Here is a 13960-nt window from a genome sequence, read left to right on the forward strand (position 1 = left end):
AGCGAGCGAAAAGCCTGCGCACACTGCGCGGTTTTGTTCTTTATTTACGTTGAAAAAGATGGCGCCGCGCGTTGCATTCTGGTAAAATCGACCAAACTAGCATAGAGGTTGTAACCTATTTCGCAACACCGACAAAACTCAGTGTTTACATTTTGGTCGATTTTACCAGAGAGACAAAAACGAGTACCTAGCGAGCAAGAAATCCGTCACATTTTTACACTCCTTTCCTCCTAAAATGCTTTAAAAAAAATTAGCGATATTTGATAGAGAGTAACTCAGGTTACTCGCTCCATGGGAATGGTTATCTTGTAGTTATCTTGTAGAATTGCCTAAGCTGTTATAATTTACTTGCAGTAGTTTTATATTTTATTTTGTATTTTATATTACCGACATATGACTCGCTCGTCACGGCATTTTAGCTGAGCATCACTGGACGAGAGAAGTCCACAGGCTCTGGTACCCAAAGCATGAACACATCAAAGATGCTGAGAGTACATAAAAATGTCCGTACACTTTTATTTCTTTTCGATGTCATGACACACCAAGAACAGTATAATTAATATATTAAGATTATTAAAAAGGGTATTTTCCAGGGTATACTTTAAAGGGATTTACACGATAATCATTTACTTGTTTAGTGCCTGTTATCATAATCTTCATACATTACTCGTACATTGCCTGGTAAATGGTCACTTTCGAGGTATTCCCATGGGTATCTGTCCGCCAGCGGCATGAGGTAATTCTGCGAGGTGTAATATCGGTACTTATTCACCTTATGTTTCTTCTCCCACATGTCCCAGATCTTGTCAATGAAGGCGTGATGTAAGGGGAACTCGGGGGTGTCTGAAGCGGTCACGTGAAAATGCATCAATCGGCCGACACAGTCGTGGAATCTGTTATGGAAAGTGTCTCGAATTATTCGCTCGAATGTTAGAAAATCCTTGATTTCGAGAGCCTTCTTCAAGTCAGCCTCATCCGGGAGATGACATGTCTTGTTAAACTGCCGCTTCAAGCATCCACCCCCCTTGACAACCGGCATGTGCCAGTTACCCACCCTGAAAATCCCATCTTGAACACACCAATCAGGGGGGACTCCGTTTCCTCCGAGCCCCTGCGGTCCAGAGGCCCAAACATCGGACGGAAGTGTGCGCCAGAGGTGTCCGGCCTGGGCGGTCCACTGCCAGTATGGTATGGTCACTCGGCAGTCAATCATCTTAAGAAAGGACTCGATCTTGGAAAGGTACCAGCGGTGCCAGGGGAAGAAGATCTGTGGCATGTGATGAAGGTAGTTAGACGGGAGTCTGGAATGTTCTATTAAAAGCTTCTCGAAGTCGTCTTTGTAGAGGGGGTCCGTGGTGGCTTTGTAGAAAGCTCGCGTGTATCGCGCGCGTTCCTCGTATGGCATGCGTGTAAACTCGCCCCTCACGCGTTGGCAGCGGTGAAGACGACCGTCTTTGCATTCGCACCGCTGACCGCATTGGTCACGTGATGGCTTGGTGCAGGAAGGCATGGCTCCTGTCAATCAGAACACGTCATAGAATCAGGTCAATTGTTATTTTGGATTATACAAAAATGCTTGCTTTTTAAACAGCCTCTGCCAGCCGCCATTTTGTCATCCTAGCAAAGTACCAAGTGTGAAAAAGCATCCATTTCCATCGGCTGATTTGTGGAAGCCAATGCGATATTATCGATAGAATTTGGTAAATAAATTATCAAACTTTATCTTTATAAGGTTATTTCGAGATTTTAGTATATTATGCGCCTTCCAATATAAAATCAAACAATAAGAAAGGTATGACTGTCAAAGACACTTTTTAAAGGGTTGTTTATTTTTTGTATCTTACGCTAGTTGCGCCGGTGTCACGGTCTCACCTATTATCAGCCTCGCCAGTGCACTGTAATGAATCCGAGGGCAGACTCTCGTTTTGCTACTCAGGATGCCTGTGGATAGAAGGAGGGAGCGATACCGGGCAAGATTGCGTGACGCGCACCTCGGTACAGACAAACAGTCGATGCACTTCTGGTAAGAGAAATAAACATTATACGTTGAGGAGGACACGTCAATATTTCTTAATGTATCAGGGGCGTGGCCCAGATATAATAGAAGGGTATTGTAGCTTTTAGAAATGCTGGTGGTATTTCCAGTGTAGTGTGGGGAAACGGAATCCAGACATACCCTCCCCCACCTTTCTCGTTCAGGGAGAAAGGGGGAGAGCCACGGTGGTGTTGAAGTCGATGATGAGGTTGATGCTGGTGAAGATGAGAATGATTATGACGAGGAAAAATGGTTGACTATTTTCATTAGAGACAAGGCCATGAAATTCCACAACGCTTGGGTTATCTAACCGGGCTACGTAATCAGGTTTTATTATTAAAGTCAAATCATCTTATACAAAAATATTGTCATATATTTCTAGAGAAGAGAATTAAAATGGAACCGGCTTAGTTTCCATGGTTACCTGTAAGTTCTGGCACCAGTCCCCTCGTCGTTCCCGTTTGAGCCCAAGCATCTGTTCACCGCTGACCCGGCACTTGCAGTCTATCTGCGCCTTTTCCGCACAGAGCTGCTCGTCCATCAAGCTACTGTGCACCTTGATAAACAGCGCGAACAAGATAAGGACGCGACGCGTGCTTAGCGATGGAAGTCGCATAGCCAGAATGCCTGTGAATACATGTTATATACAGTGTTATCGGAGTTTTGGGGTTACTATGGGTTCGAGTTAGGCTTAAGACATACGTCGAACCTTGGAAATAATTAAACCGAACTGCCGAAATATTTTGTAAACGAGAACAAAATTGACTAAAATTAAAACATTTGCATCAAGTTCGAACCTATCCCCCCTACACACAAATTAGACAGATAGTTCGGTTTATCAAGGGTTCGATATGTTAATTTTTTCGAGTTCGAGTTATAAGGGTTAAAGGGCTCGATTTACCGAGGGTTCGATTATGTTAAAAGGTTCGAGTAATAAGGGTTAAAGGGTTCGATTTATCGAGGGTTCGATATGTTAAATTGTTCGAGTTCGAGTAATAAAGGTTAAAGGGTTCGATTTATCGAGGGCTCGACATATCAAAAGGCTCAAGAAATGAGATCGATATATCGCAGGTTCTAACATTACGCTTATAATAAGAACCTGCAATTTAACAACGCCTAAAAATATCAATTAAAAAACCATTTACATTAGCCTAAAATTAACGTTGAAAAAGCTTTATACAAAATAGACATAACTTAAAATAAGAGACATTGAACATGTATACACTTCTAAATTTGGTATAAGTCTAAGTCTGTTTTGGCATCAAATTAAAAAAAACATGCCATCTTTTACCTTTCACAGATGTAGAATATTTTTCATTACATCAGGAATTATTAAAGAACTTGCGTAGCCTAAAATTCCACTAAGCACCATTAACATAAGAACCAGTTTAGACTAAATTAAAAAAAAAATGATTCTTGTGAGCGGGTAATAAGTTCGATTGATCAAGGGTTCCAATGTATGTACTCTGGTACAGTTTTTTCTTTTAACTTTTTGGGAGAGTGCTCATTCTTTCGGGTGCGGAATATCATTCACAGCAATGACCACCTGTTACTCCAGAAAGACAAAAGAGCATTTTCGAGAATTTCTTTTAACCTTACTTATATTTTTAAGCGTTGTTTTAACGATTCTATTTACTCAGAAATGTTTATAATAAATAAGGAAGTGTGAATAAAGCAATAATTTCGTACAAAGATGATCTCTTGATTTGTTTTTAATTATTATTACGGCTATAACAAATTCAGGCTTTCACAAACTTTTATTCAAACATTCAAAGATTCTTTCAAATCGGCTTGAATTGTATGTATTTTGATATATTTCTTAGATGATCTGTAAAAACACACTCCGCCGTATTATTGCAGAGATGATAGGGCATCTATTAATTTTAACGAGCTATAATTGGCAAATAAATTAGTTTGTCGCCTTTTGAAATTATTTTTTTTTTCGTAAGTATACGCTTTAGAATTCTTTTTTCTTAGCTTTGAAATTTAGAATGATATTTTTAAATAATTTTCTCTATTGAAAAACTTACCTTAAATCCAACGCATGAATCCCTTTCAATTCAAAATGAATTCATATTTAAAAAACCTTAATAAATTAACATATTAAGTAGGTTCTTTGGCGATAAAAGATAAGTATTTGGTTTTTGAAAGATGTAGTATTTATCTTGTGATTGAATATAGATCCCTTCTGAGAAACTTCCTATATAGAGACACCATGAATGGAGCTCTTCAATAGGATAATAATGCCCCCATAAATCACGCGCGCAACAAATCACGTCTTACTTATACGAAAAAAAAAAGGACAGGTATGAAGAAAGATGTTACAGAAGTTGTTGGCAATAGTACCTTCTAAATCATTTTCCACATGTTAAAATTTGTTGAATTTGTTAATTTCTTTTCAGAAACGGTTTTCGGAAATAGCATGAATGTTTTTTTTCATCTGAACGCTCGTCATCTAAGGAGAAAAAGAGGCCGCACAGTGGTGGATAAACCAATTATATCTAAGGATTTTTAGAGTTATCATCTTTGGCTTTAAACGTAAGGAAAGGTCATATACGTCGAAGAACCCAATTGTCTTTAATCAGAGATATGCTTTCTACTTCAATTAAAGCCACTAAATAATTGATTTGGTTTGTGATAACGATTGACTGCTGGTGGGATTTCCTCAGCCGGAAAGAGTGGATAATCGGAAGCAAATCGATGTCCTTTTTTGTTATATTTGTTTATGAGTCTGTCCGTGGGGATTTCATTTATATTTTCGGGTGTATGGCTGTATAGCCAACTTTATTGTTTTCAAATGCCAATAACCAGCTGTCAGGTCAGCATAAAGAATAGCCAAATATATGTCCATGGAAGAATGAAGCAGAAAATGGGGACATTTCTAATGTGCCATGACTAAGGCAAAATCAATATATCACCGAGACAGACAATTACTATTATATAGTCAATGAGCAAAGAATTTCTAAGAGAATATAGAGCCTTGAAAAAAGTGTATTCACTTTAACTCTGTTCAATACAATGTTCAGCTTAAACTTTCCTTAATTTTTTTAACAGCATGCTAAAGTAAGCAACAATCACCCACAGCCTCTGCAACAGAACTTTGTTTTTCTCAATTGAGTAGGATATGGCAATGTCTACTGAATTATGATAAAAGCAATGTGCAGACTAATGTGTTCGCTTGAAATCAGTACCGGGAATTCAATATTTTCAGTAAGAAATGTGTTTTTATTTTAGCTTTTTTTTAAAAAAATAGATGGTTTAAAAATAAAGGCATGCTATTCTAAGTGTGAATATAAGACGCCTTTTTTGTAAAAAAAAAAGGAGAGCAAAGATTGTTTGTTTTCGAAGAAAAAAAAAATCAGTTTTATCGTAACTACAAAGGCCAAGAGAAGTCTCCTTTAAAATGATGTCTGGGAGATACGAAGTTTTTCAAGTCATTGATGATAAACCGGATGGAAAAATATAAAAACGTGTCACTTATCACTAGCAATCACCGCTTACTTGTTGTACATTATTTCGTTCCCAAAATATTTCATTAACAATGGGTTCAATGCTGGCCTTTCCTATTATCACTGAGTTTTACAAATGTGTTTTTTTTCACTGTAACTATTTTGGATAATTGTACCAAGGAATGTCATCATTCAACTTTTATTTCCGGAATAAAGATAACTATGGATTTTTAAAGATTGCTAAACTCACCTTGTTTGTTAGTATCGTTCCTTGTCCTGTCTACTCCTCTTTTACATTCGAATTCATTCTTACGAGAAGATTGTCTCCCCCAACGTAGGCGGGATTCAGAAAATTTGCTTCAATAATAACGATACTCGAAACATCCGCCTAAAAGCGCTAGGCGTTAAATAATTACAAGTATCTTTTTGTTATTTAGTTAAACACAATAGCTTCTGTTTATGCTTTTAATATTAAATTAAATCAAACAGATTGGCTTAGAAACACCTTCCATTTGTATGCTAACAGAGAGCCGGAACATTCCCGCTAAGGCGCGGGCTTTGATGAAAGTAATCAGGCGTGTACCAAGGATTGGCTGAGGGGGGGGGGGGGGGGGGTGCGCAGTCATAGGTATCATATGGAAAATGCTTAGTATGGCCCCCTTGATGGATTTTATCCTTTATCTTTCAAACATTTTGGAATTTACGCCATACTGTTATTTTTCAATTTAGAAATTAACACCGCATACTGTTAAAAATATCACCCATATGTAATATGTATTAGCCAAATTGTATGCGTTTTTTATTCAGCGAGAAAACCTGGCGCCCGCTTTTTGGTCGCTATTTTGAAAAAAATGCGGAGGAGTGGGGCGAGTTTTCCAGAAACCGCATGTGCGAATTCAAATCATCATTATTTTCTTCATTCTAACTATACTGTCCGTAATTTTTATAGTCATCATCACAACCATCCATCGTCTTACTCCTACGGTCTACTTAGCCATCAGGAATAGGAAGGGCAGCGAAATTTAGCATTCTCAACGGCCAGGAAACGAAGGCAAAAGCCATCGTCCCCAGGCCCTTTTCTTTTCCTGATACTTGGGTTTGGCGGGAAGCAATAAACAAGAAAGGGAAAGGGCCCTGAGAACAAGTTTAGACCAAAAGCGACCCCTTGGAACCACCAGCACAGGCTGCCCAAGTTATGTGCTCGTTATGCACTTTGGGTGTCTGGTAGAAAAAAAAGAAAAACATTTTTAGAGCAGGAAAAGGACGACAACCCCGGGAAGCTATTTATTTAGTGAAATTATTTACTACAAAAAAAAAATAACTCGTAAATGCTTAGCAAGCATTCACAGGCTGTGCATGCCACCAGGAACTACTGCAGGTTATTATTGATGATGAATCGGATAAAGAATATGCAATCACCTGACCTTACTTGTTGTACACTAAAAAAATAGAAAAAAACAACAACTCGTAAATGCTTTCCCTGCTAGCAGAGGCCTCTTTTCTCTGTATTTCGCTGGGCTGGAGTTCGCGAGGAAAAGATACCTCTGCCATGGGTCGCAAGTTCGTTTGATCAAACCGCCGTCCACGATCGTGGACGGGAGATCCATAGCGCATGCTCCGTTCATTAATTACTGGCCACTATTTGAGCCCACAATGACTAGCACATGCATGAAACGTATATCCGCTGCCGGATAATAAGCCCGCATTCGAAACGGCGTCCTCCGTAGAAATATCACGCGACGGATTATAAAAGAAGCCATTCCATGCCTTATCTTCATTCAGAATTTTCTCTCTTTTGACAAACGAGTCAATCTTCCGTTTACAGGTTTTGCATATTCTTCTGGGAATAGCTGATCTAAGTTTAACAAAAAAATTTGTAGCATTTTCTTCGAATCCAACTGTGCGATATTTACATTGAAGAAACTCGCCTGCCCAGATGTCTTGAAATTAATCCCACAAACAAGACAAAACTCGTCTCGTTTGTTGTTCAATCTTTTTAGTGACGTTTTAGGTGATTGAAATTGACCAGTTGTTTTCTTTTTTCGAAGAGGAGAACTAACCGGAGTTTGATTCATGATTTCCGACTAAACCCATGCAAAGCATATTGACAGCTTTCGCGCGATGGTACGGGTTTTGGCACATCGGTCGCTTATTAACGCTCACGCAACAGAAACAGTTTCGACCCATGGCAGAGGTATCTTTTCCTCGCGAACTCCAGCCCAGCGAAATACAGAGAAAAGAGGCCTCTGATAGCAGGGAAGTAAATGCTTTGCAAGCATTCACGAGTTAAAAAAGAGCTTGGGCAGCCTGTGCCATGTCACAAGGACCCTCCTGCAAGAGACTGGTCGTCATGACGATGCACGATTGAAGAGCATCCTCGCGCTGATGAACCTGCGTAGCCACGTAGCCGCGTGATAATCCGCATGCCCAATAAAATGCATCCGCAATGCATACTGTATACTATACAGGGCCGTAGCAAAGGGTGGGGCACACTGGGGGCACGTACCCCCCACCCTAATTTTCAAAAACTATAAGGAAATGACCAGTAGGGGATGGCTGTGCCCTTTTTTTTCTTAATATTTCTGTATTGTGCATCCCCCCCCAATAATTCGAGGTCTGCAACGGCACTGCAATAACCAGAGTCCTTAACTTCTAACCCACAATACGATAGCAGCACTTATCATCCACACGATGAAAAACAGCTATCACATTAGTTCGTACGGTGCGTAGTCTGTGAAATTGCAGCATTTTCAATATATATTCATTTGGATATAAGTCTATACAAATTCCTAATACTGTAGAAAAAAGTGCTAGCCCATGTGAGTACTATAAAGCATCAAGGCTACTTTTTTGTTGTTGCTTATTCAAGTTCCTTGATCAGTTGATCTCCTATATTTGTACTCAGTTGCAAAAATAGACAAAAATTTGCCCGTGGCAAAGTTTCCCTCACAAAAAAAATTAAGCAAGCAAACTTGAGCTTTGGCCGTTATATGTGTTTATCGAATAGCTAATTGCTAAACACAGACGAATTTGGGAAAATAAGGCATAGAGTATTAGAATAGACCAAAAACTGGTAATCGACTCAAAAATTTTCGTCTTAAAAAGACTTATTCAGGGCAGAGAGGATTGGTATAAGCAACCAAAAACTTGGTATCAGTAACTTCAGCACCGACAAGCCTAGAACTGTTATAATAAAAATGCAAAATAAAGTTTATACTACCTCAGGCAATGGCTTGCTTCCGTTGCAACATGGGGAAATTTCCCCATGTTGCAATTAATAGCCTTCCCTGGTCCCAGAGCCTCATGCGTCTCTCTATTCAGTGGCCAGCGAGGTTGAGACGAGGCTCTGGCCTCTCAAAGCGCAATTTCGACTTCTGCTAGGTTAAGAATCTGAACTTGGTCGCTGATTTGCCAATTGATGTGTGGTCATGGAAACCAAGAAATTCTTACAGTTTTCTATTGTGTTTTCGCTTCAAGTTCAAAAGGTCGAAACCGGTTTATAATTCTTATTGTTCGCAATAACAAACATCTAAACGAATGACCACTAAAGAGACGCATGAGGCTCTGGAACCAGCCCGTGCATGAAAAGGAAAGTGCAGGCCTTAAGCATATTTGTTCGTGTGATTTCTATCAAAAATACTGTTTTATTTAAAACCACGAATAACTTAATCGATTTTTGCATTTGGGCCACCGAAGTCTGGATAAACAATTGGCTTGAGGGCTTCTTTTGTCTGTTTAGGATGGCTATCTCATCTCGCTTCATTTCCGGTAATGGGTAATGTTATTAACTTGGATGACGCCAGCTTCCGGTTAGATCGAGTTTTCTCTTTTCCTGCTCATCCAGTTTTAGAACCTATGTAGCCGCGCAGCAGAATTTGGCGATCTGATTGGTTTAACACCTATCAATCAAGCGGGTGTTTCTATTGTTCTCATGATGTACATAAAGTTTTTCGGCTTTGAAGATTTTTCCTGACAAACTCGAATTTTTCTATCGTGATCATTTCATTTCTATAGCCTTTTCGCCCGCCATCTTGGAGTGATGCACTGAAAATCTTGCCTAAAATGAAGTTTACGATACAAGAGAGCTGCGGGAGATTGCATGATTTTGTATTTACAAGAGAAAAGCTTGGACAAGAAGTTTTAGACAAGGTGAGAGGCAAACAAGCGAGGTAAAGCGTAGTTTGTTGTGATGCGTTTCGCGTTCATTTGAAGCGAATGTTCGTTGACATTTCTCTCTTTTCAAGGTTTGCGACGAACTAAAGATCAAAGAGAAGAACTACTTTGGTCTAAAGTACTGTGTGAACGACACAAATGTCTGGTTGAACCTCAGAAATCCAGTATTGACTCAGTTGAGGCCCCATCTCCCAGGAAAACCTTATCGACTTCGTCTTGAAGTAAAGTTTTTTGTCGCTCCTAAAGAACTACAGCAAGAAGAAACGAGGTCAGCACTTTTGCTTAGTAGCTGGCTTATTCAGCTATGATCTCAATAGCTATCTAGTTAAAATCGGAATCAGCAGTTTACAAAACGTCCTGCTTGCAAAACAGCAAGGCTGTTTGTCTGGTGATACGGCTGACCGAAACTCGATACTTTTGTCTTTATAGATGGCAGTTCTATTTCTGCCTCAAGAACCAGATCTCCGAAGGCAAATTCAATTTAACACGCGAGAAGGCGGTGAGGCTTTGTGCTTTAATGGCTCAGTCTGAATACGGAGATTACAGCAGCGAACCGAGAGCGAATCCGGAGTTCCTTTCACCTTGGCCTAGAAAAGAGATGGAGATAGAAGTTACCAAGCTACATATGGCTCTCGAAGGCATCGATTCTATCTCAGCTAGGAATCTCTTCTTACAAGAGATGTCCAGAGAAGAACTCTACGATTCAGAGACCTTCAAAGCTAAAGCTGCAGGAGATAAAATCGTTGTTGCAGTTGGGAGCTGTGGCCTCAAAATTTATGAGCGCAAATCACACGGGAAAATCAAGCAAACGTGAGTGGGCATGTACAATTATTTGATTTGCACATATTATACCTTACAGATTAATATTTATGTTTTGCAAATTGGAAACATCTAAATGTTTTTTCGCTTGTAAACTTTGCCTGAGCGTCATTGTTCGATTGTTCGACTTGACAAATTCCGTCTACAAGTGCTGTCAAATATTCCTTACTTTTAATTGGTTCAAGAACTTCACCCCATCAAAATAGGCTAAGCCTTGATTAATGTGTCACATTTGATTGACACAAGCCATACACACACGCAAATTTTGCAGATAATTCCTCATATATTTATATGATACATAGCCAAATCATCTAAAAAACTGTATCAGGCATATTTTTTTAGCCTTGTCACTACCTATATTGCATCATTTTTATTTTGCCTTGCAAAAGTTGTCTGTGTTTACTCAAACGTGACTTTTAATAATTAAAACCCAAGTTTATAATAAGCATGCAATAACAAAGCATTCCTAAACATAGATGGTATTTTTGCTCCAGAAACATTCATTGCTGCCACCTTAAGATCTCCACTGATAAACAAAGACTCTGCTGGTAATACTTAAAATTTTTGTGATGGTTTAATCCACAAACAATTCTACCAGTGAACCTGTTTATTTTCTTGCTCAAATACTAGGTGTTTTGGCATCTTCTGGTAGCATCTATGTATTCGTGATACTCTTAATAGAAGCTCTATAAAATAACAAGTTAAATCTTTCTGCTATTTAGCTGGCTTATTATATTTCCCATCTTTCAATACTCGTCACTCAGGTTGTCTCTAGCAATGAGACCACACCCTCTCTTGCCCTAAGTTCACCTTGTTTTATAACTTTCATGTTGAAGTGTTTTCAGGATCCCCCAAACAATGTCATACAAATATCTATATCCAAATATCATGTGTGAGTTTAGGCGTTCATATAAGAGTGCTGGAGACACCGATGTAGAGCGGGAATACCTGCCAACTCTCCCGGTTTTAGTGAGACTCCCGTTTTTTATCAAATTTTTTACCGGTCTCCTGGTTTTACCTTTAAATCTCCTGGTTTATGATAAAGTTTTAATCAGTTGATTTGATTTTGAAGTAGAAGTTAGATTTTACGCACAAAGTTCTGCAATTCTTATAGTTTGTATCCAAGTTATGATGTTTTCAATTTTTCTAATCTTAATAATTATTGAGCCTTTTGCAGACGTTTCTTGTAGACCACAGGAATACCACAAAAGTTATCGTGGAACATCTCGAAAAGTTTTCACCATTTCACCACATGGTACCCATTTATCATATTTTAACAAATAGATATTAACTGAGATTGTACAGTCGTTATGTTGATTTAATATATCCTGTTCTCGTTCCCTTCCCCCTTAAAACTCCCGTTTTTTTTTTTTAAGTCTGGGGGTTGGCAGGTATGAGCGGGATATACCTTGATGTGTACAAAAAAAAAAAAAAAAACATGCAAACTACTGTTCCATCCCGCAATCCTACATGCAGTAGTTTGCCTGTTTTTTTCTACACATCAAGATATATTTAAATAAATACAAAAAGCCCAAATAGTCATGCTTGTGAACCAGAAGGATAAATACAATACACCAAAAACTGGTATTCGACCCTGCCAAATTTTCGTCTTTAGTAAGACTTCGTCAGGGCAGAACCCTATGTTATTTTGCCTGGACAGGAAAATCTGTAAATGACTTTGCCTTATATGCTTGAATTGTCTATTTTGGTACTTAGAATGTCATTGAATAGTCTGTCAGTTTAGCATGAGGTCCACATTTTTTGAGCAACCACACAAGTAGCAGACACATTTAAAGAACTGCCATTTTTTCTTTGCTGTTTTTGTTTTGCTTTTTTTACCATGAGGGAGGGCTGATCAATACCTTTTGTTCATTTTCTGGGCCCCTTTTTGTGAAATGGGAGAGTAAGGTCACATGCAAATGCATTATAAATAATATTTGTATTCTTTCTTCCAGCAGGATCTGCTTTGAGAGTATTACAAAGATGAATCTGTCAGAGAATCGACTTATTCTGGTAATGAAGAAACCCATCGAGGAAAGCAGATATAACTTCGTCCACTTCTTCCTTCCTAACAGCGAGGGTGCCAAAGCAATGCACAAAGCAGTACTAGAGCATCAGCTCTTCTATTACTCCCCTAAGGTCCGCAGATCTGTCATCGACCATTACCTACTCTCTATGCCGTGTTGGGCCTTGCCTGCAAAATGGTTCACCAAGATTCCAACTAAAGAGCTGTATCACCTAGACGTCAAACTAACAAGGCGTCAATCACATGACCGTCACTACGACAGCCTCGTCCACAAGAAAGAACAAGTGGTCAAGCAAGAGTGGATGCCGAAATGCTCTAAGTGTAATGTTAATGACTGTGATACCCTGTTCTGTCCTTGTGGACATCTCATGTTTTGCAGCAGGTGTGCAGATAACATGAAGTTCTGCCCCTTGTGTAATGAATCAGTCAATGGCAATCAAAAGATCTATTTTGCTATGGACACAAGCTACAATGATCTGACCTGCCAGATTTGTATGGATGCTGAAGTGAACACGGCCTTCTGTCCCTGTGGACATGTCTACTGTTGCCAAACATGTGCATCTAATCTGTACTATTGTCCCCTGTGTAAGACTTTTATTACGTTTGTGCAGCGGATTCACGTTCAATTCCCATGTGAGACATTGGAAGAAGAGAGTTTTGGAAATCCTGGAAATGCTGTCATGGTTAGCTAACTTTTACAAAAAAATCTGACAGTTGAAACAAGGCCTCTTAAAACAAACTGTTAATTTATACTTAATCTTAAGGGAGATAATATTGTAGTTGTTTGATTTATTACAAACGGTGATATCAAACAATTTACAGAGCTGGTTGAAAAAAATATTAATAAACTAGATATTGTATAATAGTACAATTATTAGAAGATGGATTATGTTGGTGTATAGATTTTCAACAAATGTTTATTTGTTGATGTAGATATTGTAGCTTTGCATGTGAATAGAAATACAGGTCAGTATATATTTTTGAAATAGTCCAAGAAAGTTATAGAGTATTTAGGTTTGAATCCACATAGAAATATGCTTACATAAATAAATAGAGGAACCTATTATAAATCTTTGACAGAGGCTATTGTTTGTAATGCTAGATGGCTAAAGGTCATCTGAGTTTTAAGTTTGGTTTTTGCTCTGTGAGCAAATCTATTTGTATAGTGGTCAAATAGATTGGAGTCCTGTTAATTATTAAAGCATTCCCAGAAAAATTGTATTAAGATTGTATTAAGTACCAACAAGATTGTAATTTTTCTAAGTAAATGTAATTTATGTTTAATTTGTTGTCAATGCATATTCTCAGTTGATTATCAGTAGGAGGGACTTCTAAATATTGCCGCACATTCAAGGGGCTTATTCACCCATGGAGATTGGCATGACAAGATTTGAAATTCCCCAACAATGCAAACTAAATTTGCACTGGTAACTTTATTCACTCAGTAGTATTATTTAG

The 13960-nt window shown here is 38.6% G+C and overlaps 2 protein-coding genes across 5 annotated transcripts; one reads left to right on the forward strand and one right to left on the reverse strand.

The window, feature by feature from the left end:
• Positions 1–496: 496 nt before the first annotated feature.
• Positions 497–8870, reverse strand: LOC5515644 (grixazone synthase). 4 transcript variants are annotated; one of them, XM_032385362.2, is made up of 5 exons: positions 8705–8870; positions 5735–5872; positions 2460–2662; positions 1873–2020; positions 497–1515 (listed from the first exon to the last, which is right to left on the reverse strand). In XM_032385362.2, the coding sequence occupies exons 3-5, from the start codon at positions 2649–2651 to the stop codon at positions 635–637; spliced, it is 1221 nt and encodes a 406-aa protein (XP_032241253.2). In that variant the 5' UTR covers positions 2652–2662; positions 5735–5872; positions 8705–8870; the 3' UTR covers positions 497–634. The 4 variants fall into 4 exon arrangements, with proteins under 4 accessions (XP_032241253.2, XP_048578661.1, XP_032241254.2 ...); XM_048722704.1 differs by having other exon boundaries at positions 3327–5872; XM_032385363.2 differs by lacking the exon at positions 5735–5872.
• Positions 8871–9432: 562 nt separating this feature from the next.
• Positions 9433–13786, forward strand: LOC116619975 (E3 ubiquitin-protein ligase MYLIP). The gene is made up of 4 exons (XM_032385361.2): positions 9433–9633; positions 9729–9925; positions 10087–10467; positions 12435–13786. The coding sequence occupies exons 1-4, from the start codon at positions 9547–9549 to the stop codon at positions 13192–13194; spliced, it is 1425 nt and encodes a 474-aa protein (XP_032241252.2). The 5' UTR covers positions 9433–9546; the 3' UTR covers positions 13195–13786.
• Positions 13787–13960: the final 174 nt, after the last annotated feature.

The sequence above is a fragment of the Nematostella vectensis genome, chromosome 15, assembly GCF_932526225.1.
Source record: "Nematostella vectensis chromosome 15, jaNemVect1.1, whole genome shotgun sequence".
Classification (NCBI taxonomy): domain Eukaryota; kingdom Metazoa; phylum Cnidaria; class Anthozoa; order Actiniaria; family Edwardsiidae; genus Nematostella; species Nematostella vectensis.

Coding starts and splice junctions, on each gene's coding strand:
- LOC5515644 (XM_032385363.2), bottom strand. CDS start 2,651: ATGCGACTTCCATCGCTAAGCACGCGTCGCGTCCTTATCTTGTTCGCG. Junction 2,021..2,459: donor ACTGGTGCCAGAACTTACAG/GTAACCATGGAA, acceptor TTCTCTTACCAG/AAGTGCATCGACTGTTTGTC. Junction 1,516..1,872: donor ACTGGCGAGGCTGATAATAG/GTGAGACCGTGA, acceptor TCTGATTGACAG/GAGCCATGCCTTCCTGCACC.
- LOC116619975 (XM_032385361.2), top strand. CDS start 9,547: ATGAAGTTTACGATACAAGAGAGCTGCGGGAGATTGCATGATTTTGTA. Junction 9,634..9,728: donor GACAAGAAGTTTTAGACAAG/GTGAGAGGCAAA, acceptor TCTCTTTTCAAG/GTTTGCGACGAACTAAAGAT. Junction 10,468..12,434: donor CACGGGAAAATCAAGCAAAC/GTGAGTGGGCAT, acceptor TTCTTCCAGCAG/GATCTGCTTTGAGAGTATTA.